The sequence below is a fragment of the Dreissena polymorpha genome, chromosome 4, assembly GCF_020536995.1.
Source record: "Dreissena polymorpha isolate Duluth1 chromosome 4, UMN_Dpol_1.0, whole genome shotgun sequence".
NCBI lineage: Eukaryota > Metazoa > Mollusca > Bivalvia > Myida > Dreissenidae > Dreissena > Dreissena polymorpha.
Genome location: NC_068358.1, coordinates 134,401,686 through 134,425,790, shown reverse-complemented (window position 1 = coordinate 134,425,790; position 24,105 = coordinate 134,401,686). Strand labels below are relative to the sequence as shown.

General features: G+C 33.8%; 2 protein-coding genes across 3 annotated transcripts in view; one reads left to right on the top strand and one right to left on the bottom strand.

Annotated features, from left to right (window-relative positions):
* Positions 1-24,105, bottom strand: part of LOC127876682 (fibrillin-2-like) — a 124,197-nt gene that overhangs the window by 55,991 nt on the left and 44,101 nt on the right. The window lies entirely within an intron of this gene.
* On the top strand, positions 1,925-12,785 carry LOC127876692 (uncharacterized). The gene is made up of 3 exons (XM_052422097.1): positions 1,925-1,968; positions 4,783-5,048; positions 7,731-12,785. Exon 3 carries the CDS (start codon positions 7,746-7,748, stop codon positions 9,882-9,884), a length of 2,139 nt encoding a protein of 712 aa, XP_052278057.1. The 5' UTR covers positions 1,925-1,968; positions 4,783-5,048; positions 7,731-7,745; the 3' UTR covers positions 9,885-12,785.

Genomic DNA, 24,105 nt, shown 5'->3' with positions numbered 1-24,105 from the left:
CCGCTGAACAGTTCCGTTCGTGCCGGAACCCGGGATTGAACCGGGGGCCTTTAGATGATTATTACGTAAACAACTTCAGTCTAACGCTCTCCCAACTGAGCTATTCCAGCTGACATCATTTATAAACTGCTATTTGGTGAAGTTGTGTATAGCGATCGATTTTATATGTCTATTAATAAACTAATACATTGTACGTTTTCGTACGAGTACGCCTTCCAATAAACTTGCTTGCGCGATAGGTCTTCTAATATCGTACTACATTGATTCTCCACTAAATAAGCAAATTAGAAAAACCACAAAATAAATATATTTTGATTATGTTTTGTTTCTATTCAAAACCAGAAAATTTCGCGTATTTGCCCAGTCCTGTGATCTTTCCCCTGTGATCAGTTGTGGATCAGTTATTAATTTAAACAATTAGCTTTGCATTATTGGCAATGCATGTTGTAATAAATGTAATAGGCACAAATGCAGTACTTATTTACACTAATTTACACACAAAAATCACCACTATGCAAGATATTCTTAAAACAAAAATATATACATCGATCCGTAAAATAACTTCTCCTCCCATAAGCGAAAAAAATGCATTACATACTAGTCGCCGCTTTCCAGAGCGACGCCAATCATTGCTATGGCCTTAGGGCTACGCCCCAGGCCCAAAACGGTTTTCCCTGATTAAGTTTGTTATGAGTTAAATGTGTATCCATCGCTCAGCAGAAAAAAATAAAAGCGGTAAATAGATGCTATGAGGTTAGCGTTTATTTATGACTTATTCTGAGCTACGTGTAAGTTTAGCCATCAACCGGTTTAAACACTTAATTCTTTGCTTTTGCCAGTTCAATGTAATAATTGATTAATATTGAATGTTTGTTTTGATTGTATTATCCGTTAGTTTATATGTAATTGGTTGCTTGTCTGAAATAAAATACAAGAGGACTTTAACAGGATTTACTGTCCTTATAATGTCAGTGGAGGTTATTTTCTTATTTCTTTAACTTTGTTCTTTGTTCCATGAAGCTGATAATCGAGTACTTCATACTGATTTATTTCCACAAATATTTCTTCAGAGTGGATCCCACCATCAATGAAATTATTTATTAGCCAAATGATTGTCATTGGACGAATTCATAGAACAGAAAAGACTTTCCGATATGCGCAAGTCGTCCGATTGTTATGAATCATGCACATATTTAATTCAATTTGACTATATTAATTTATATGATCTTGTGTGTAAATAAAATCATTTTATTTTCCCCAATTATATATAAACCGAATTTGATTGGGTTTTCTGTGATTGACTATGCCATTTTCTGAAGTGAAGAAAACCTTTGTTTATTCTTTGATACTTTAATGCTTAGAAATATACAACTCCATCTATACTGACATACAGTTCACATATATCGTAAGCTTTATTTGTACTAATTATATTTGGTTAAATGTGACATATGCTGTAAAATACAGAAGATATATATAAAAAAAATCACGCACAACAGTGTATATTTTCAATTAGTAATTAGGCATGCTTGTTTTAGTATAAGTATAAAAAATAAATGAGTATTACATTGAGTATAAATGCCATTGTGCGTTCGAAAAAAAATGCTGCAATATTAAAATTTCCTATCATAAATGCTGCATGCAAAATATAACCATGTTAAACTATTGTTTAATACAAAATTGCATATAACCATTAGCTATGAATTATATTACTATTTCATCCACTGTACACTTCTTAAAATCTGGTAAAATGATTTGACAGTCAATATTTCTTATATATGATGATATCTAAATTTCAGTACCTGTACATGCAGGTAAACAGGAAAACAGAGGAAATTTATTCTCGTATTTCCTTTCACAAACAAGGAAGACGGAAAATATAACGAATATCTTTTCCCTTGTTTTGGTTTAAAAAAAATATGTACTAGGGAACTTAATGTGCATCGTGTTTGAAAAAATAAAACCATCATTGTAAGTAAAATACTTTATTATGTAGAAATGCATTTGAACAATGGTTGAGTGTGTTTTAGTGTACATATATATATTTCATTGTTTCATTAGCTTTCGTGCATATCTTTTGATCATGACATGCTTTTGATATTCTACAACACTGTTAAGTTTACATGAAAATGTTTATTATTGTTTTATTGCTGATCATGCGGTGAGTATCTACTTTGATTATGCCATATTAATATTGTTAAATTATACGCGCCTTGTTAGTTATATTTATCATAACTTTTCCTACTCTTATATTTGGTGTTTCGTTTTAAATATAATTAAGCTTCTTAAATATATAACGAGGAACATATTTGCTGCCCTTAATTGTACATCGGCTAGGTCTTATCAGTCAGGTCTGGTTAATTAATAGCTTGACCCACTCGATGGCTCTGTGCCGATTCCATCAAGGATGCTTTCTGTCCCCACCTACCTTTCCTTGACATGTTCTGAATGGCAATATAGTTGGGGCAAAAAGCGAGAATTGCTGTAATTCATATTTCTTTTACATGATAGAATTGTGAATTGTAGTATGTATTCGTAAACTTGAACATATATTAAACATGTAGTTTAGTTTACAATTATTTTGGTTTACATGCATATTTTCAGTATGCTATTATTTCTTTACCGTCGGCGCTTATCATCAGTTGATTATGACATGGGTTTTGATATTCTCCAAACTGATTAAGTCTTCCATGCATATTGTATTAATACAATAGTTTGTGTTATTTGAATAAAGCCTCCTCACATACAAGGGTTGTTGTTTGTCTTTCGTTTACTTTCAAGAAAGATAGTACCGGGCTACGAATTATTTTGTCACACTAGGTAATCATGTTTAACGAGTGTATAGAAGCATACAGAATTATATGTAACGACAATACAATAAGGTTTCAAAGTTCTAATAACATACTACTGTAATACATATTAAATCTTTTTCATAACTTTTGGAAAGTCTATAACGTTGCTCTATGTTTACATATATACTAATTATGTTCGGTATCTTCGCGAGAAAAACTACACTAAAATAGGGTCATGGAAGCCCTAAGGACCCACTTTAGAATGGCATACTGTAAACAGTTCGTGTCCTATTTAAGGGTATAGATATGTGGAGAATATATAACAATACTCAATAAAGGGAAGCATGGATTTTTTTCGGTCCCCGCGATTTCCAGCGATCGGGTTTCGAGATATAAGCAAAGCGGCATTGTCCAATTCTTATATACCAAATTAAAGATCCACCGGTCGTTTGGTGTATTAATAAACAAGTACGACATAATGAAGATAAAATGTGAATAACGCTGATCAAATGCATATAAGGTATAAACAGTTTATTGACATAAAAAATACCATCGTGTACGTATATTTATTCACAATATCAATTGCCAAACGCTACATCAATCAGATTGATATAACATTGTCATGTACATCTTAAACATACAAACACGTGCACCCGCCGCAATAGTATATCAAATGGCAATTGCAATGTACATGATATTGTTACAAAGCGCTACGAGATGTACTGGTGTATATATTAGATATTGAATGAAAATGAACACGTGCCGTATGATATCAAGTTTTAGTATCATTTTCATCTGCTTATAAAAAAAAACATCTTACAACACACTTTTAGAAGACACTTGAATAATGCCCCTTTTAAATAGTGACTGTCTAAACATTTATGTGTTGGCATTATTCGTAGAGTTATTTGAACATTTATCGATTAAATAAAAAGCCAAGCAAATATAAGAGGCATTGGAGATTTATTATCTACATACTAACACGTAAGAATGCGCATTAATATAACATCTACATACACCAAATACGAAAAATACATATTCACGTAATTGGTGAACATATAATACTAGAATGAAACAAGCACGAATTGATCAACGCGATTTCACACAAAGAAACTTTTAACCACGTTTCTATACTTGAATACGACATACTGATAACGTTAGTGACAAGGATGAACTGACTTGATGACTTTCAAAACATGTAAGGTCTTACAATATGGATAATATAGCAGTATCACTTGATAGATACGTTATCGCTTAGCAAAATCATGTGATACCCATACCATTGTTGTGTAATGTGAGCAGTGTCACTCTTCATTTTTTTGATATTTGACAGACAAAATCAAACGTCACGTTTCCGTGTTAATAGACGAATAGTATGCATAATATGTATTTGTGATATGATATCCAGCATAACACAACGATATAATTTTTATATGAAAGTAATTGTATAGTGATGGAGGGGGTCGCATCTGTAATATTCCAAATCCGCCTGAGCGAACTGACTGCCTAAGATAACAAGTTTACCTGTAAGTGTGTTATATATGTAGAATTTGCTTTACCTGTAACTTCTGGCTCATAAGAATCCGATGAGTTTTAGAATATAGATAAACATATTTTTGAATATTTGTGTAAACGGGGGAGATGTACGCGAACGACCGAAATAGTTCTCATGCGCGTTCTAAAGAATCTTACGAAGAGCTTGGCTTATGCAGATAGGTCATATATTTTAGTTGAAAGTGTTGTATATTTGAATTTCAAACTATAATATTACTATCTTTTGTCATAGATTAGTTCGTAAATTTACGCAGTGCTTGAGACAATTTTGTTTACAATACAGTATACGGCGGTATATATATACGTGAACGAACTAACTTTTTCCTGTGTCCGCTTTTTAGAAGATCTGTATATTATTATTGAATTACTTAATTAAATGGCAAAATAATAGGATTGTAGATTGAGCGCTGAAATACCACGCATGCTATTGATTTTGTAGGGTATGAATTCATACTTTGAACGGGAGATAAGCGTCATACGATATTGATCAACGTTTTGCCAGGAAATGACGACGGGATCGATTCGTTAAAGCCAGTGAACACATTGCGATGATATTCTATGTGGGATTAGTCTGAAAAACAGCAAAACGAGATTAAGTTATCATAACTTGAATAAATTTTGTGAATGGATCTATCGTCCTTGTAAAATGTTGCAGTCAACAACAGACACAGATGAATAAACAACACCAATATTGATTTTGGCCAGGTATGAATACTTTATTTATTTATAAAGGCATGCAAGGTGATTGCAATCCGGTATACACATATAGTGTTGCGTTTTAATAGAAATCGAAATAGTTCTTAATGGATAACTGTATACACTAGTTTACAAGACTCATGAGATTTTCAAAACCTTGCTGCTTGATGTTATCAATTTCACTCATAGTTGAGTTGATATTTGACGGAAAAATATAAATTCATGGAAGAATAGTATGTTGAATATGTATCTTTGCTATAGAATTTTCGAAAATATTTGAATAGAGCTGATAAGTTGATGTTTCGAACATAAAATAAATCTTCTGTACGTTTATTTAAACCCCTTTCAAATTAAATGTTAACATAATTCAAATATAGAACGAGTTTGGTGTCTATCATGTATCGTGTGTGCGTGCGTGTGAGCGTGCCTGTGTGTCAGCGCGCGCGTGTGCGTATGCGCGTGCGTGTGTGCGTGTGCGTGCGTGTGTGTGTTTCCAAGTTTAAGAGGTCCTTCTGTGCCTTAGGCTGCATTATGTGACTACCCAGATATGACGTGTCGCAATTAATAAGAACATACATACTAAGATGAACGTGCCTTTCAAACTCACGACATTCTAAGTGGAAAGTACACACTCCCGTTATCGATAACCGAAGGTATCGATTTTAGTGGTTTGATCGGCTAAACATTGCTGAATGATAAATTAATGACAAAGAATAGAATTGCAGACGGGCAATCGATTGAACCTTGATATTTCACACAGTGTAGAATATGTAGTCATTTTTAACGTGAGGTATGCGTAATACAAAATATCGGTAAACGTTTGCCAGAAAATTACGACGCGATCGATTCGTTCAAGCTAGAGAACAAAAAAGAAAGGTTAACACTTGGTGTGCATACTAGTAATTATATGAAATAGAGCACATGTCGTATGATATCCAGTGTTGATTTTGTCTGAACAACAGCTTGCGTAATTAAGTAATCACGAACTTGTGTGCATTGGGTGGGCGGATTTGTCGTCATTGTAAGAAATTAAGGTCAACAAAAGACAAACATGAAAAAACAACAGCAAAATTAACACAAAATAAGTCCAGACAATATTCCAATTAATAAGATACATTTAGTTACTTTCGAGATCGTAAAATATTGAAGTCCAATAATTAAAAATACGGCGGGCGGCCTGACCCTTACGAGCCGGCCCGGCGATTTACAATTTATATGTATCTCTTTTTTATTCAAAAAGACACAAACCTACGTTTCTACTAAATATAATACTTTGGAATACACACCATATGTATATTATCTTTTTACATAAAAACTGCCATCTTCGTGTTCGGAGTCAAAACTTATCTACCCGGTACACAACCCATGTCGATTTCCCAGTCATTCATATACAATTATATGAAAAGTGTCGGCACTTGTTGTTAATGACTGAATGATTCGGTGGCTTTAACAAATGGTTTTTTACATGTTATCAATGAATTTAATTCCGTTATTTAATCCAAGGCAATACCAACATACAACTGTGACTTTATATATATATTTTGAGATGCTTATTTATGCAACCTTGACGGTTTGTTGATTTAGGTCTTGTTCTGTTACATTTCCGATTGATTGCGTTCTACTGACTAAAATATATGACTATTCGATACTCTCCTACATATATTAAATTCTTATCATTACGTTACAATAACTATGTATAAAGACATGCAAGCTGACTGCAGTCTGGTGCACCCATATAGTGTAGCATTAAAAAAGAAATCGATAGAGAAATTAAAGGATAACTGTATATGCTCGTTCATAAAACCAATGTGATTTTCATAAACTTGCTGTGTAAAGTGATCTACATGTATTTTAATCATATTTAACTGACAAAATTAAAATTCATGTTTTCGTGCTCACAGACGAATTGAATGTATAATAATGGTGCGTGTTGTGGAATTTGAGGTTTGAGAAATAATGATAAGTTGATCTGTTGAAATAAATAAACCTTTCTCTGTACGTGATCAAATATGACATAGCTTAAAAGGTTAACATAATATCGCATTCGCTAATTTATTTATTAAAGGGGCCTTTTCACAGATGTTGGCATGTATTGAACATTGTCATTAAATGCTTTATATTGATACATGTAACATTGTTTCTAAAAAGCTCCAGTAAAAACCAAAAATACAATTAAAGAAAGAAAAAAAGTAACCCTCAGCTGGACTCGAACCACTGACCCCTGGAGTAAAAGTCTATCGCCTATACCACTAGGCCATCGGCATTTACACAATGATCGACGAATTTTATATTATATATAGACAATGTTCGTGGTATCCCAAAATGTAACGACAACAACAAATCTCTCCAAATTATAAAATCGTTTCGCGTTGCAACGCTTTATAATTTTCAAGTACATGTGTTTAAATCGTCAAAAGATGCATATAATGGATATTTAAGAGCATGCTAAACGTTCAGTTTTACTGTTCCCTCACAAATATCATAACTAAAACGAAAACTTGCGAATCTGAAACAATTGTTTTAAATTTTGTCAATTTACCGAAACGTGAAAAGGCCCCTTTAAGTCATAATTGCATGTGGAATATCTCAGATATAAATTGCAGTGGGAATTTCTCTATTATAAACATATTAGCCTTTCTAAAAGTCATTGTTTTATCCTTCATTAAGTGTTTTTTCCATTTCTATTTTCAGGCAAAATTTTACAACATGCTGAAAAATATATGCTTTAAAAATTTTGTTGTGTTCAGAAATGAGGAAGACATAGAGTTTCGGGCACAATGCCCATATATTTTCATTGGAGAAAATGGTTCCGGGAAAAGCGCCGTTTTTGAAGGAATCCGTCGATGTTTAAAAGCGGACATGAACACATCGGTATCCAAGCCATGTAATCCCAAAGAAGTGTCGTACTTTATATGCAGATTTAAACTTGATAATGATCATGAAGAAATCATTAGTGGAACTGTATACATTCCTTTAAACAAGGCACTCCATTTTTGCCCGAAAGATACCATTGAGGACATTTTTCAAAATGACTATGGGCTTTCGTTATTGTTTGGAGAAGATGAACTTGATGAAGATTTATCAACTTCGTTTAGCGAAGAAGACTTCAACGGAAAAGAAGGAGGGAATAAAGATGAACTTAAACTTATATCAACCTTCAAACTGGATAAAACGGGTCCAGACGCATCTTTGGAGTTAGAAGACACAATAGACACAGCGGCAGAGAAAGACATAGTTACAACTCCAGAATTAGGTGAAACAAAAAAAATAATTCCAGAGTTCGACGAAACGACAGAGAAGGCTCCAGGGTTAGCCGACATAGATTCAGAAGGACATTATTACCAATTTGCCATTCAATATGTCATTAATAAGAGAAGAAGAAAACTGCGCGTGAGGAAATTTTGTTGTGATTTTCTAAACTTACCAAAGTCAACTCAAGATAAAGGAAATATCAAAGTACATGAGGTACGAAATTTGAACACCTACGCATTACTTGAACTTCACAATATGTTACTTTCTAAATCAACCCACACAGAACACACAATCCAAAATATTCTTCTACAAAATCTTTGGTATAAGAAAATAGAAATTGCAAGAGTCGATGCAAGTATGTGTGAACCAAGTACCACACCATGTCAAAGTGTGTTAATTGATTTGTCAAAGCATCTAGTGTTTACGTTTCCATTAAGATCAATCGGACCATTGCAATGGTCCGAAAGTGAACGAATCAAAGGCGATATGAAGGAAGCAAACTATGAAGAAGCACTAAAAAGGAGCGAAATAATAACAGCATTTCTAGAAAATCAAGAACGTTACGATAATTCAATCGAACAGGATGTCTTTGAAGAAATAACCCATCAGTCAGCTGAGTATGAATTTGCTTTAGATGGAGGTGGGAAATTACAGGTAAATCACAATTCGATGAAGCTGCTTAAAACACCGGAAGGGATTTTGGAAGCAAAATACGTGTCCATTCTGTTGTCGGGAAAATGCTTCAAAACGATAATCCTCGAAGAACCAGATAGAGGGATGCACCCGCAATTTGTGCAAAGAATGATACTGGCAATTAGACGCCAAGCGGAGGCCAATGAAAAAGTTGTGATACTGACAACTCACAATACAGCGTTTCTAACGCCATGGACACTGTCTAGTTGCTATAGGTTTAGCAGAGCAGAAGAAAATAAGTGTAGAGTAAACAGCGTTGGCAAACTTGTCAAACACAATTTAAAGACCTTGAGGATAATGACAAATGACAAACTTTCAGACATTTTCTTTGCTAGACGAGTGCTCTTTTGCGAAGGGGATAGCGAAATTTTATTTTTGAACGAAATGAAGAATGTTCTGTTATCAACGATGCGTTCAACACGTGAACTTAACCCTATATATACGACAAATGCATTCCTCTCCGATAATAAAGACACACTTCAAACGGTGTTGTCCGATCTTACAATTGCCAAAATGAACGGCGTGCATAATGTTTCTTTATGTAGATCCATGTGCAGGAGTTTGTGTTTACCTGCGAAATTTCTTTTAGACAAGGACTTCAAAAACTTAAATAAAGATGATACCAATTGCTTCATTTGGTCGAATGGTGCAATCGAAGAGATGGTTCTTAGTATGCGGGATTCATGTAACGATGAAAAACTCACACAAATTGTGACTGACTTGAAACTAAAACCTATTGAAAATGGCAAGAAAAGAAAAGGAAAAGACAAGTTGTTCATGAAAGAAAATGTTACACAAAAACAAATAACACAATGCGTAGAAGCCCTTTTTAGAAACTGCGACCCATCTAATGACCTTGGCAAGATTGTGGTATTTTTAGTACAATTTGCATGTTCTTAATGAAGCATACACATTGTACGAAATAAGCGGTTACTATAAATTAATGTTCTTTGCATGTTCATTTACATACCGCTAGATGGTTATTACGGTGGCACAAAAGTGAAACGTACTATGTATTTGTTTGTATTTTGTTGTTGCCCTGATTTCACTTTCCAAAGAGTAAGTATCTTGTTACCACGACCAATCAGAATACACAGTTTAAAAGCATTTTAAAGCGCGAATCGGTCCGGTTTATATCTTTAGTAGTTATGTTAGACTCCCTTATATCAGCCATATGTAAACATGCAGTGAACAGCATGTGTTTGTATTGGTTGATCATGTCATTACCACGAGTTACTAAGCTTTTCATACAAGTTAGCTATGCGCTGCACGCGACTTAGCTTTATCTTTCCCACGTCAAAATTGCTCGAGCACACGAGTAAGTAACCTCTTTCCTACGACTAATTTACTCGTAGGAACGAGCTACTTACTCGTGGAAACCATACACTGCGTGGTTGCGACTTATATTATAGATATTTATGCAGAGGTAACGACGCCAGAGAAAAAAAAAACTAATTGTGTTTTTGCAAGGATTCTATGCAGAAAATTATAACCTAAGAGTGGTGATGCGTTTCTTTTTTTAAGGTTTTAGTTTCGTCAATGTATATTGGCAATTGGTTCATGGCAAGGCAAACATATTGTAATCCAAGTTTCTATCATGATTATGTTTGTTATGCGTTCCATTTTTATTTATCGGTAAGCAAAAATGAATGAAAGCGGCAAACATGATGTCAACGTTTATTTTCACATGTGTATTTTGTGACTTCTTCTCTCCTAAGTGTAACGCTTGCCATCAACCGGTTTAAACCCTTAATACTTTGCATTGGCCGTTTCAAGGCGACGACTCAAATTTAATAATTGATTAATGTTGTTTTGCATATATTATCCGTTATTGTATAGGTTATTAGTAACTTGCCGGAAATAAAAAAATAGTAGAGTTTAACAGGGATTTCTGCCCTAATAATGCCTACGGAGTAACATGTTCTTAAATGTGTAGCCTTGTTTTGTGATCTATAAAGCTGGTTAACGAGTTCTACAGACTGACTAATATGTACAAATATTTGTTCTGAGAAGATCCCTCTAGGAATTGCATTATTTTGCAAAATAAGCAAAATTATTATCATGGGGAGAATGCATATGAGAAAAATCAATTTCTAATATGCACATATCCGACTTTTATGAATGATCCACAAACAGTTAATTGAGTTTGTGTCTTAATTATTTCACACGATGCTGTGTGTCAATAAACACATTATATTTCCTCAATCATATTTCCACCGAATCGATTCGTTTTTCTGTGATTAACTAATACCATTTTCTTAAGTGAGGAAAACGTTTGTTGACACGTATGGTATGTTAATGCTTAAAATACACATCCGCCTGACTTATAATTCAACTTATATTGTAAGCTTTATTTTGAATATATATACATATATTAAATTGGACGTATACTGTACAAAACAAAGGATGTAAACAATTCCAGCACATTTTCACGCACAGCAGTGTATACATTTACAATAAGTTACTAGGTGAGTTTGTTTGATTGCAAAGCAAAGTATAAATATAATCAATCATTTGAATAAAAATGTTGCATTCTTGAAACATCCGACATTTCTTATCATTAATGCTGCAGGAACATTATAACCATGTTAAACCAGTGTTTAAACTTAATTGTATAGTATATTTATTTATGAATTATATTATCATTTAATGCATTAAACACTTATTAAAATCTGATATAAACGAAACACCAGTTTGTTGATTATATCTTTATTTGGTGGTAAATGTTTCTTAAAAACGTTGACATCTAAATTTTATTAACTATACATGCAGTTTAACAGGAAAACAAAGGAGATTTGATACCGTATTACGTTAAAAAAAATCATGAACAAGGAAAAAATAACACACGTGATTTTTCCGTGTTATAGCAAAAAAGCATATACTAAGGAAATACAATTGCATCGTGATTTGCTTTAAACGTTTGATTACCAATAAAGGCTCTTTATTATGTTTACATATATTTGAACAATGAATGATTATGTATTTCAGTGTATAAATATTTCATTACCGAATTACTTTCGGCGCATTTTTTTAGGATCACATATTTTAATATTCTTCAAACCCGTTATAGTTTTATTGTTACATTATTTCTTATCATTCAGCGCACAGCAACTCAGATTATGTCATATACATATTTTTATGCTATGACACCTATTGAATTTTTTGAGCTTTAGTCAGTTTTATTTATTTAAGCTCTTCGTCGTTCTTTATTTGGTATGGTTTGTCCTCTTAATATATAAATAACCTTCTAAATTGTATACAGATGAAATATAAACATACTTGCTGCCATCAATTAAGCCTCGGCTGGTTCTTATCAGTGACAGGATCTTTAATTAATAGCTTCAACCGCTGCGCTGGATCTGTACAGGAATTCCATCAAAGATGCTTTGTATTCCCGCCTTCATTTCCTCAATATGTTCTGATTGGCAATATACTTAGAACAAAAGGGGAAAATGGCTGCATTGCATAATTCATATTCATGAAAGTAAAGTGAATTTGATAATGAAACAAAAATTTGAACACTCATTGAACATGTATTTTAGTGTACTCCTGTTTTTGTTCACATGCATTTTTTTAATATTTCATTATTTCTTTACCATCGGCGCACATCTTCTGTTGATAATGACATGGTTTTTGCTTTCTCCAAAACCTGTTAAGTTTTCAATGCCTATTGTATAATTATATCGTTTCTAACTATTTTATGTGCATCTTCTTGTATTATGCCATATTTGACATCATGCGCGAATGTAGTTATGGAACTATAGTTGGTTTTATTTGAATACAGCTCTCCTGACATATTTATATTTGTTGTTTGTCTTTCGTTTACTTTAAAGAAAGATATTACCGGGCTATGAATTGTTTTGTCACATTAGGGGATCATGGTTAAGTATATAAGAAGAAAGAATGATATGTACCTACAATACAATACGGTTTAAAAGTTTTAATCACAGAATATTGTAATACATATAACAGTGTTTTCATAATATTAGAAAAGGCATAACGTTTGACTTTGTTTATATGTCAACTAATCAGTTGTTGGTATCGTCGCGTGACAAACAATGCGAAAGAGGACCGTGATACCCCATCAGACCTCATTTGAGAAATGATACAAAAGACGACCATGATACCCCATCAGACCTCGATTTGTAAATGGCTTACGTTAAGCATACTATTAACAGTTATTAACAGTTTCCGATTTTAATGTAAATGTATCTGGAGAAAAAAATAACAATACTCAAAAATAGTTTCAAGTTTCAAGATTTTTATTAGAACATCGGCAACATGCCTTTGACCATTTACATATTCAAGTTAACAAATTAAAGTCGAAGTGCATCAGAACAATACAAAGAACATACATAATTTTACACATAAATAACTATGTAAAGTGTTCAAACATATTCATATGTATCAGCCGTAAAACATGCATGAGCAGATACTGAATAAATATTGAGAGATACATTTCATAATTACACGTAAGGGCTAATACTTTTGGAACCCAATCCCAGCCATACTTCTTAGTAGTATATAGTTTCACATTAATTGTTGAAAATGGTTCTGGAAAATGTGCCAGTGATTCAAGGCGAAATAAATCCACCCTATTTAAGGAACCATACAATACGTACCACGTGTCGAACTTTATGTCAACCCTATTTAAGGAACCATACAATTCGTACCACGTGTCGAACTTTATGTCCACCCTATTTAAGGAACGATACAATTCGTACCACGTGTCGAACTTCATGTGCAGACTCAAACTAGACGACTACTCGGACTAAATACATCTAAAGGAAAGCGATTAAAAGGTGCGAAATCATAAACACAATTCACAAGGGGAAAAATTTGATTAAAAAATCACGATTAATTTACGCAAATTACGTTTCCATAATATTGCCTGGTAAGCATTTCAAAACAAACATGCTTGAGAACCACATACTAGCATGCACCCACAGTATGTTCAAAGAATAACACAAGCAATAAGACTTGATGCGGAGGTAAATTAAACGTTTGTGATTCTAACCACTCACAACGCAACGGTCCTATCGTAATGGACGATGCTCACTTGCTATCGTTGGTTAGAACAGGTAAAATCATCGCTTATAAATACATAGATATTGTCGATAAAACAATTTACGATCTAAAGGTTTATTACAAAGGATACATTTTAAAATATTATCTTTTCCAAGCGGATATGGGACCTCGATATTTAGTTTTGAGTGAAATTGTTAATTTCATGTTAGAAATAGGTAGATCAAGACGTGACCTTCGCGTCTTTTGTAACAACAAATGAATTGCTTAAAAAAAAAAAGCTTCTTCATAAGGAGAACGCAAAGATAAACATAGATCTTACTGATTGTTTCAAATACAATCTTATACAATATTCACACGTATCTGATGTTTCATCTTTACCAGCATCAGCATTTTTTGTTATTTTACAAAAATGCAAAAAGTACAGTTGAAAACGCTTAATGTACATTTATGAGTGTCTTATTATCAGTAAATGTCATTGAATGGATTGTTAATAATATTTAGTCTTTAATTGAGAACACAGTTTTAAAAATAGTGGTATCGTCGATAGATCTCAAAAATAAAATGAGACATAAATGTACAGAACAACTCGTAGCCATATGACAACTCCCGCCATGACAACGGCGCAACAACGCGACATTTTCTTGATTACTTACCATAAAAAGTTAAATTTCAATGACAAATACCTTAATACGAAAATGAATTAAATACGTTTTTATTCATAATAACCGACGACATGTTCTCATTGTCATGTATTGATACGTTATGTAGAACTATTATAACGATATTCTTCAACCAATAATTATTGCTTGAGAACGTTTTACTTGTCGATTTGGAAATCGCAATCGAATAAATAATTAACATGTTTTGTTTTCTATAAGTGCACAATTGACATGTAAATATGCTCCTTTGCAATTTCGTCAGATGTAACAGATTTGTCAAGAATATGAACAGGAATAGCGTCAGTCCCAATAATCACCTGTTTCCGTCCCAATAATCAGGCGTTACCGCCCCAATAATCAAACGTCACCGTCCAAAATATCGTGCATGACCGATACAATAATCACGAGTCACCGTCCCCATAATAACGCGTGAAAATGCCAATTTTCACGCGTCATCGTTCCAATAATCTGGCGAGACCGTCCTAATACTCAGGCATGCCCGTCCTAATAATCAGACGTGACCGACCCAATACTAATTGGTGACAGTTACAATAGTCACGCCTGACCGTCTAAATAATCACGCGTGTCCGTTCCAATAGTCAGGGATGGCCGTCCCAATAATCACTCGCGAGTTTCCAAATAATCACGTGTGACCGTCCAAATAATGAGGAATGACAGTCGAAGTAATCACGCGTGACCGTCCCATAAATCAGGAGTGACCGTCAAAATAATCTATCGTGACCGTCCAAATAATCAGGGGTAGCAGTCCCAATACACAGGCATGACCGTCCAAATAATCAAGCCTGACAATCACAATAATCAGAAGTGACCGTCCAAGTAGTCACGTGTGACAGTCCAAATAATCAGGGGTGATATAAAAATCACGCGTGGCCGTCAAAATAATCACGCGTGACCGTCCCATTAAGCAGGGATGACAGAATAATCACGCGTGGCCGTCCCATTAAGCAGTAGTGACATAATAATCACGCCTGGCCGTCCCATTAAGCAGGGGTGACATAATAATCACGCGTGACCGTCCCATTAAGCAGGGGTGACAGAATAATTGCGCGTGACCGTCCCATTAAGCAGGGGTGACAGAATAATCACGCGTGACCATCCCATTAAGCAGGGGTGACAGAATAATCACGCGTGACCTTCCCATTAAGCAGGGGTGACATAATAATCACGCGTGGCCGTCCAAATAATCAGGCATGGCCGTTCCATTAAGCAGGTGTGACCGTCCCTATATATACGCGCGACCGCAAAAAAATCAGGCGTGGCCGTCTCAATAATCGGACAGACATACATTATAATTCGTTATGTCTTTTCATCGACATGTTTTTATTTTCAAGTTTTAGTATAAGTTTTATATGCTTATAAAAAACACCATATTAACACAATTTTAGAAGACACCCTTTTAAATGGTGACTGTCTAAACATGTTTATGTGCTGCCAATTTCACAGAGTTCTGTAGCTAATTATCGCTTAAATAAAAATCCAAACAAATATAAGGGGCATTGGGGCTTCATTATATACATACTAACACTTCGGAATGCGCATAAGTATAACATCTTGCTAGATACATCAAATACGAATGAATACATATTCACGTAATTTGTGCTCATATAATATTAAAATGAAAACAAGCACTTAGTAGTCAACGCGATTTCACACATCGAAACTTGTAAACACGTCTCTATACTTATACCAAAGTTACTATAATTGAATACGATATACTGATAACGTGAGTGACAAGGATAAACTGACTTGATGACTTTCAAAACGTGTAAGGTCTTTTAATATGGATAATATAGCAGTATCACTTGACAGATTCGTTATCGCTTAGCAAAATTATGTGATACCCATACCATTGTTGTGTAATGTGAGCAGTGTCACTCTTCATTTTTTTATTTGACAGACAAAATCAAACGTCACGTTTCCGTGTTAATAGACGAATAGTATGCATAACATGTTGTGATATGATATCCAGCATAACACAACGACACTGATGACTACCTGATATAAAATGCATTCCAGTTCATGTGTGATCTATATTTCGGAAGCTCATCTCATCATTGGAATTCCATAAATGCCAGGTGTGTATGTGGGTATACGGCGGTGTATATACGAAAACGAACGAAATATGTCCAATGTTCGCTCGTTAGAATCGACATACATTCAGGATCGATAATACGCATATGTTATTTAACAGTACAACAAATATAGAAGCGAGTTTGGTGTCCATGACGTGTCGTGTGTGTTTCGAAGTTTAAGAGGTCCATTTGCGCCTCAGGCTGCATTATGGGAGAACCCAGATATTTCGTGTCACATATTAAGTTCGTAGATGTACGTGGCTTTAAAACTCACAAAATTATTAGTGGAAAGGACATAAGCTCGTTAAACAAATTTAGCGATTTTAGTGGTAAGATCGGAGGTCAGTGATCGGCTAAATATTGCGAAATGATGAGGAAAGAATAGCACTACAGACGAGCTATCGGTTGAGCGCAGGAATTTCACACACTTCATTTATGTTAAAGGTTTATGGAGGTAAGCATATTTCATGGAATCGATCAAAGTTTGAAAGGAAACGTTTGTTTATCGATTGTTGAAGCTAGAGTTAAAAGCAATATTAATACGCAATGCACAAATTAGTTATAATGTGAAAATGAACACATGTCGTATGACATCCAGCATGGATTTTGTGTGAGCACCAGCGTGATTAAGTGTATTGTGTGAATGGATATGTCGTCCTTGTAAAACATGTCAAAATACACTCAGTTTAAAAAACAACTACGGAGACGAAGCCAATACTTGTCTTTGTATTCAAAATCAGTTCTCGCTATAGTGACAGTTGACTATGGACATAAAGTCAAATAAATACTAAGATATACGCCTTCAATCAACTCTGAAAAACAAACAACTTTCAACTAAAGAACACAAGTTTGATATTAATTGAACGAATCACACTGACCTTGTTTACAAAATGTTGAAGAGTGTTCACTTTGAAAACTTTGTTGTTTTCAAACACGCGGAGAAAATTGTGTTTGGTGATCAAAGTCCTTACATATTTATCGGTGAAAATGGTTCTGGAAAAAGTGCCGTTTTTGAAAGAATCCGACGGTGCTTAAAAGCGAAATCAAACACATCTCTTTCAAAACCATGCGATCGGAAGCTGCCGTCTTACTTCATGTGCAAATTTGAAATTGATGAAAAGTCGGATATAATAAGTGGAACTGTTTGCATTCCAATAAGTCATGCTTCAGAAGCATTAGATCCTACCGAAAAAGGTAAAGACTCACAGACAGTATATTCAACCGGAATTAGTCAAGAATCACAGATATTAGAACCTATCGGAATGAGCCAAGATTCACAGACATTAGATCCTATCGAAATCGGCCAAGCATCACAGGCATTAAATCCTTCAGGAACAACGTATAGAGCTTTCGAAGCAGACACATTGATTAATTACCATTTTTTATTAAATACAACGAAAAGAAAGTAGACAGCTTTCACGTTGATTCGCTTACACAAAATGATGAAACATGTATTCACGTGCAACCGGCGAGTGTAGATGCTTCTGCAGTAAACACTCTTAACGATCTATACGATTTTGTATCAGGGCAACAGAAAAACTGTGATAACAAGATTGGAGAAATTCTTTTTAAAATCTTTAGCCACATGAAAGAGCGCATTGTGCTCTCGGAGCTCAATGAGTGTCAGAAGTTGCTGACAGACCTATCAACTAAAGTAGTATTCACATTTTCTTTAAGATCAATAGGGCCGTTGCAGTGGTCCAAAAGTGAAAAGCTTGATGCAAAAAAAGATAAAAAAACGAACTACACGAAAGCGGCAAGAGGTGTGAGATAATACAAACATTTCTGTCACAAGACAATGATGAAAAAATGATAAAGACATAGAAAGCCGTATTTTTGAGAAGATAACTAACATGACTAAACAGTACACGTTTTCGTTGGATAAAAATACTGGTGATTTATTAGTGCAGGACAATCAATTTGAGCTACTAAAAAAAACAGAAGGGATACTGGAAGCCAAGTACGTTTCCATCTTATTGTCTGGTTAGGAGTATCAAACCATTTTACTAGAAGAACCAAACAGGGGCATGCACCCACAATTTGTTAGTAGAATGGTGAAGGAAATAAACCAACAGGCGAGGGAAAATAGAAAGGTCGTGATACTGACAACTCACAATACGGAATTCCTCACACCATGTGCCTTGTCCAATTACTATAGATTCAGCAGAGAGGGAGAATTTAGACGAATCGTATGTTTAGGTGGGGTTAAAGAAGACCTTAAAATGTTACGATTAATGACAAATGATACTTTGTCACAGATTTTTTTCGCAAAACACATACTATTTTGTGAAGGAGATCGTGACATATTGTTTTTAACAGAATTGGTAAATTTAATTATATCACAAGGTGAAACTAAAAAGTCAGTGACTAGCCGACGACTATTATGTGCTGAAAATGAATTCCTCGCGGAACACAAAGAACGGTTGCAAATGACGTTGACCGATCTTACGATATCCAAGATGAACGGCAAACACAATTTGTTTGACTGTAAAGAGATGTGTAAGCTATTGGGTTTACCGGCTAAGTTTGGTCCGGACAGACAAGTGATTGTTTCTTTTGGTCAGACGGTGTCATTGAACAGATGGTTATCGCAATGGCAGCGAAATGTAAAGATAAAAGCTTCCAAGCGATTGCGGACGAACTGACAAGCATTTTCTTTGTTACGATTCAGTGCAAAAGATAATGACATTGGGAAGTTGTTGCTTTTTGTGACTGAGGATTAAGTTTGGTTAATCAATATTGTTTTATTTTGAAAGATGGAAAGCTTTTATAAAGGCCGGTCTTCAACGGTTGTTTATGTATTGTCTTGTATTGAACAGGCAATAAACTAGTCACTTGCGTCAAATAGAAAACCGCTAGATAGTAACAATATTATCTCTACCGTTTTAGGAGATTGCTTTTTCTACGTATGGTAGAAATCAATTTTTCGAAGGTATTGTCTATTATTTTACAGTTGTTTGCATACGTACTCTTTACTTTACACGCGTATATTTTCTATTTTGCGACTGATTTGTGACACACACACCCCTATTTTCGAAGTTTTAATCCGCTTTGTATTTATGCATACCCACTACAAACTAGAAAGGCGTTGACTAACCGGAGAATTTAATCACTTAAATATTCGCAAAACGGTTTCTATAAATTTGAAAGTAAAACTTGGTAGCGTTAAGTAAAAGCACTTGGTGTTAGTTTTATGCACATAGCCATACTAGTATACTAATTTTGTTTGCAAATAATTTTGTTTGATAAACTTTATGCTTGAGATTTGTGTTTTTCGTTGTTTTAATAGTAGAATTTAAATGTCATTTATATTGTATTTTTCCTTTAATCGGATTTGTGCACGAAAATTACAAGTCTATCCAACAAACGTGGCTCTTGAATGCGTAATATTTTTGTGTCATAGTTAGTAAATCATTTGAAATTAGAAACCACGTATTTATGAAGTATAAAAGTATTTGCGTTCGGTATAAAAATAGTAGTTTTTTTCCTTCCTATCTCCTTAGTAAATAGATTTTTAACAAGAATATCGGCTGTTACAGCTTCAACATGACATTGAACATATGGAACTGATTCATAAGGCGACTCGTGGTTTAAGACAAACGTTCGAGCAAATGATCGAAATCCATTCCAATCTAAAACTCCGGACAAGCAAAAGGTCTAAAGATTTCATTAATTATAACAACATTACCTACTGAGGCGCACATTTGTATCATATACTTGTAAAATTCAATCAATGCTGACGAGCAAATGCCTATAAGGATATTATCTTTTAAATGAAGCTTTAAAAAGTCATGACCAATTGAACCAGTCAAACAATTTCAATTTTCCCTTTTTGCGTGCCACATTTTGTTCAATTATTTTACACGTTATACCAATACTAGTTGTAACATTTTATCAAAAACGTCAGAAAAAAACAAAATAGAATCATATATAATAGTTTATAATCTTAATCGTATACGCGAAAACGTACAAAACAATTCTTGACCGAATAAATTGCACCTTGAATTGAATGGTTATTATGAATGTTGGTTTTAATTAGAATTTGACATACTAAGGTCATAAATGCAAATGAGATATTGCTGCTCAAAATTTACTTACATCGAGATAAATGACAAATGATAATTTTTCCAATATTTTCATTGCCAAATGGGTAATGGGATTGCAATATTTCGTTTTCAGAAAAATGGCCAATACCAATTCAGCAATTGGAAGTTCATGACATGACCTTTACGTAATGTTGACAAACAATTAAGCTTCTCTCTAAATGTGAGAAGAATTTACAAAGATTTTTTGATAACCTTAGTAGTAATATGTCTGATTTTTAGCAGAAAATGATGATTTTAACTTAGAAAATTCTGCATTTCCTGAACTTGACGGGCCTATTTCTGTTGAAGAATTTAATTATGCAATAAAACATTTATAACCAAATAAATCATCGGGAAGCGATTGTATTTTGAATAAATATTTTCTTGAATGCAATGGTATTTTGTCTGCCCATTATGTGATGTGTTAAACGGTATTTTTCCTGATAAATGGACATAAGATGTTATAATACCTTTGCATATAAAGGTGCAGTTAATGATGTAAATAACTATAGAGGGATTACCTTAGTGAGCTGCTTTTCAAACATATTTACCACTATTTTAAATAAACGCATTGAAACATTTTGCAATGCAAAAACTGTTATTTCGGATATAGGAAAGGTTATTCGACTGTTAATGCTATTTTATACTCATGTCAATTGTTCAAAATTATTTAAATGAAAATGAACGTATGTATGTTATATACGTCGATATGTTAAAATGTTTTGATAGAATTTACAGCAATGCATTATGGTTGAAAATGTTTAAGTCTGTTATACAAGGCAAATTGCTTAGAATAGTGAAGGATATGTATGCAAATTTTAAGTCACGTGTTAAATAATGTTCATCTTATTCATATTATTTTAGTTATGCTGTTGGATAGAGGTAAGGGGAGGTTATATCGCCGATTTTGTTTTTTTTTTATTTGTAAAAGACCTTGAACTTTACCTACAGATAGCCTTATCTCTGGTTTGAATATATATGATTTTGTGTTGATTTTTCTATTACTTGCTGATGACATGGCTATTTTAGGCAATTCACCTACTGAGTTCAAACACATTTAAATAACTTATACTTATATTGCAATTCTTGAGAGTTAAATGTGAAAACTGCTAAAACAAAATAATTAAAATAATGTTATTTCTCGGAAGAGGGGTGGATTAAAAGAAAACGAAAAATTGATATACAATGTTAATAATATTGAAGTTGTTGACAACTTTAACTATTTAGGCACAGTGTTGAATTATTCTGGAAGTTTTAAACCAAACCAGGATCATTTGTTTGGTGAAGCCCTTAAGGCCTTGAATACATTATTGTCTAAATGCAATGCATTTCACATAAAACCGAAAATATTTTCCAGTTGTTTGACTCTTTTGTGGGTTCTATATAAAAGTTTGATTCAGAAATATGGGGTTTCACGAAGTTCGATGATAAAGAACGTATACTTTTACATTTTTGCACTTGGCTTGCTACAAGTGAAAATAGTTACATGTAATGTTGCTGTTTATGAAGAATTGGGTAGATATCACTTGCATGTAAACAGGTTCGTTAAAATTATTAAATATTGGTTTATAGTTCTGAACGACGCACATATCATAATGCACACTGTGTTCAAACAAGCCTTGAGCGATTGTCATAAAGGTTAAACAAACTGGCTCTTAAATGTCAAGAACATGTTACATAATTTTTGATTTGGTTATGTATTTTTAAATCCAAACGTTGTAGTTAATAGTTTTATTAGCGAGTTCAAATGTAGACTTGTGTTGGCAATTTTAAACAAGAGTGGGACGGTAAAATGAATAATAGTACTGTATTAGATATGTATAAAGTTTTTAAAAGCTGTTTGGAATACGAAACATATTTATATTTTCGTCCTAGACGTCTGCGATTATTTTTTGTAAGATTAAGAGTCTCTGCACATCCTTTGAGAATAAAAACTGGAATTTACGCCCAAAATAACATACCACGAAATGAACGTTATTGTGTACGTTGTAATGACTTGGATTTAGAAGACGATTACCATTTTATATGCAAATGTTGATGTTACACTGATTTAAGGAAAAAGTATAAGCCGTAAATTTTATATAAACCCATCTGTAGATAAATTCCACCAGTTTGTAGTTTCATGTGACAAATCAGTTATTTATAATGTATGTAAATATATCAAAGAAGCTCGTGTTATAAGAAATGCGATTCTTAATAATACTGTTCAATAATTTCGTTGACGCTTTGATTGTTTATTAGTATTAGTATTCTTAAGTGTATGTTTTAAGTTATTTAATGTTATACCTAGTTACGTGACAGAAAATAATATGTATACTTTAGTATGAAGACGATGTACTTTTGTATAAGTCTGAATAAACTGTCTGTCAGTTTTCATGTTAAAAAAACACCAATAAACGGAGCTGCTCAATTCTACAATTGCCATTTCGTACGGCGTTGATAATGTTAGTAGATTTTGAGACATTGGCACGATAAAAGCAAAATAACTTACTTGATAATAACCCATAATTGAAATGAAAGTTGGTCGCGCTTTGGCAATCCTTTTGCTAAGATGTCATAGTTATTAATTAATTGACCAGCGTCATGCGGGAAACGGGCCTCAGGATATTTCCCATCAATGAAGCTCAATATATACATCTTCACCCTTTCCCACTTAGATACATATTTTCACGCATTTGTACTCCCTTAGAAAGTTAAATTTATTTTAAGACCTTTTTTTTACTAGGTTCAAGTTTTTAAGGCTTCATCTCCAAACCTTAGATACTGATGAGTAGCAAACAGCATAAAACCTAAACAGACTGCGAGTTACTCGCAGGCTGTTCTGGTTTTATGTTGTTTGCACATAGCAATTTTTTATTTGCCTCTGAGTGGAAAGGGTTAATCCGTATTATCTGATCAGACATCATAATGATATGTAATGAGACATCAAAACCTTGCGTTACTGTACAATTAAGCTCCTGTCCAGACCTCTCGAATACATAGTACAAATTAACAATTTTCAATTGAAACCATGTCAAATTCTTCCACTGGACAATGGCAATTCTGACATAAGATCTAATATGTAAAGTGCAAAAGATGCCACGGTCTGTTTCCAATCTATTTTATTTCAGAATGACTGAAATAGTTTTTAATAAATGGACTATTTTGCTGAAAGTGGTCACAAGATAAACATTGCATTTCGAGTTTGGTGTTTTGTTGCTTTTTACTATTCTCTTCGAATATTTCATGCATGTACTCATGTATATTTTTATGCCTT